This window comes from Aptenodytes forsteri, unplaced genomic scaffold (assembly GCF_000699145.1).
Source record: "Aptenodytes forsteri isolate BGI_AS27 unplaced genomic scaffold, ASM69914v1 Scaffold492, whole genome shotgun sequence".
In the NCBI taxonomy this organism is placed as follows: Eukaryota; Metazoa; Chordata; class Aves; order Sphenisciformes; family Spheniscidae; genus Aptenodytes; species Aptenodytes forsteri.
This window is the reverse complement of record NW_008794172.1, coordinates 1,088,443-1,090,424: the sequence shown is the minus strand read 5'-3', so window position 1 is coordinate 1,090,424 and position 1,982 is coordinate 1,088,443. Positions and strand designations below refer to the sequence as shown.

General features: G+C 64.8%; 1 protein-coding gene across 1 annotated transcript in view; it reads left to right on the top strand.

The window, feature by feature from the left end:
• The window catches only part of LOC103902391, an 11,312-nt gene that overhangs the window by 1,259 nt on the left and 8,071 nt on the right, over positions 1 to 1,982 (top strand). The window contains exons 2-6 of the mRNA XM_009283445.1: positions 17 to 486; positions 625 to 691; positions 1,018 to 1,116; positions 1,532 to 1,621; positions 1,731 to 1,857. Of these exons, the coding sequence (XP_009281720.1) occupies positions 17 to 486; positions 625 to 691; positions 1,018 to 1,116; positions 1,532 to 1,621; positions 1,731 to 1,857 (853 nt within the window). The remainder of the gene's footprint in view (positions 1 to 16; positions 487 to 624; positions 692 to 1,017; positions 1,117 to 1,531; positions 1,622 to 1,730; positions 1,858 to 1,982) is intronic.

Sequence of the window (1,982 nt, the reverse complement as noted above, 5' to 3'; positions counted from 1 at the left end):
CCGGTCGGGGTCTCAGGCACCCACCGAGGGCTCGGAGCCTGAGGCACCACCGGGCAGGACCCTCCAGCCCGGGCAGCGGGGGAATGGCGCCGGGAATGGCAGGGGAGAGCAAGGGCAGGCCGGCCTGCCGGGCCCTGCTGGCTGCCGAGGCGAGGGGCCGTGTAGGGCGCGGGAGGGGAGCTCTGCGTGCCCACCACCCACCACCCGGGCCCTGCACCCACCTCGCTCTCGCTGCCAGCCGCGAGCTCGGCCCAGACGGGGTACATGTTTCGGACACCTTCCTTGCCCCAATCCCCACCCCGTGCCTCACGTGGTCCCTGCACAGCACTGGTGGGCACCATGGAAATACCCACTGGTCTGCTCTTTCTCAAGGCAACCTGCAAAGACGCTGTGGTACGACCGCCCGCGGTATGTCTACCTGGAGTTCTGTGTCGAGGACAGCACGGATGTTAAGGTTGTCATTGAGGACCAGCGGCTGGTGTTCAGGTGAGCTGCCGCTGCCCTGCCGACTGGGGTCACAGCCCTGAACTGGGCGTGGTGTGGGGGATAGCGGGGACCCTGTAAGAGGAGGGCACGCATGGCCTCAGCCCTCTCCTAAGCCAGGCTGTTATGGTGTTTTGGCAGTTGCAAAAATGCAGACGGCGTGGAGTTCTACAACGAGATCAACCTGTATGCCAGGGTCAACTCCAAGGTGAGGCTTCCCCCCAGCAAACTGTTGTCTGACAGCCTGCATCACGCTCAGAGTTAAACCCAGCCTGTGCAGTCTTGAGCAATGCCGCTTAGTGTTGAATCCTGCCTGTTTCCCAAGAGCCTGAGCGGGGTGAGCACAAGCCTAGGAGCCCTGACCCTGGGCCTGGCACTCGCAGTACTGTGTTGGGCCAGAAACAACTCGTCTCCGTGGTTCTGTGTGTCCCACAGCCTGCACGTGGCTGAGCTTTAATCCGGTGCGTGTCTGCAGTGGATTACAGAGAGGAGTCCAGCAGACACTGAGGTGAGGCACCCCCAATCTCTTGGCAGGACTCACGGGAGAAGCGCTCCGACCGATCCATCACATGCTTTATGAGGAAGTGGAATGAGAAAGTGGCCTGGCCCCGCATCACCAAGGAGAACATCAAGGTGTGTGTGGCGCCCGGCAGCCAGGACCAGCCTCAGCGCGTGTGCTGTCCCCACGCAGCACCTTGCGGCTCCTGGGGACCAACCTGCCCCCGGGACAGACACTGAGGGCCCCACGTGGGCACTCCAACAGAGCTCCCAAAAAGCCCGACCTCGCGGTCACCACCAGTCCACGGACCTCTGCCCTCCAGGAAGGATGCGGCACCCCTTTCCCTCAACACAGGCAGGGTCAGGACCAGCACCCACAGGCGAAGGGACACACTCCCCTTCCTGCGCTTCCCCAGCCTGCCCAGCCCCCTCGCCTGTGCAGGAGCAGCCGGCGCTCGCCCCACAGAGCAATCCCTGGGCTGCGAGGATGGGGCTGCTGGGTCCCCTCCGTGCTGCTCCCTCCCTCAGGGGATGCTCTCTCTGCCCACAGCCAGCCTGGCTCTCCGTGGACTTTGACAACTGGCGAGACTGGGAAGGGGACGAGGAGGTAGAGAGGGCCATGGTGGAGCAGTACGCAGAGGTGAGCCAGGCCGCAGGCCTCTGGGTCCCGGGGCACGCGAGGGCTGGGTGCTCGGAATGGGGGAGCACCGTGCATTCGGCGTTCCCACAGCCATTTGTTTCCCGTCCAGCTCCTGGAGAAGGTGAGGGACAAAGCCCCCCCTCCGGCCATGGACGACCTGGATGTAAGTACTGCCCACGAGCTGCTTCCCCCAGACGCTGCTACATGCTGCAGCCACCCCCGCAGAGCAGAGCTGAGTCTCTGGCCCTCCGCTCGCTCCAGGCTGCTGGCAGCAGCTCCAGCTGCTCTCCTTGGGCAGCCCGTCCCGGAGCCAGCCGGGGAGATGCTTCTCCAGGGCTGCCTGGGGCTGCCCGGCCGGTGC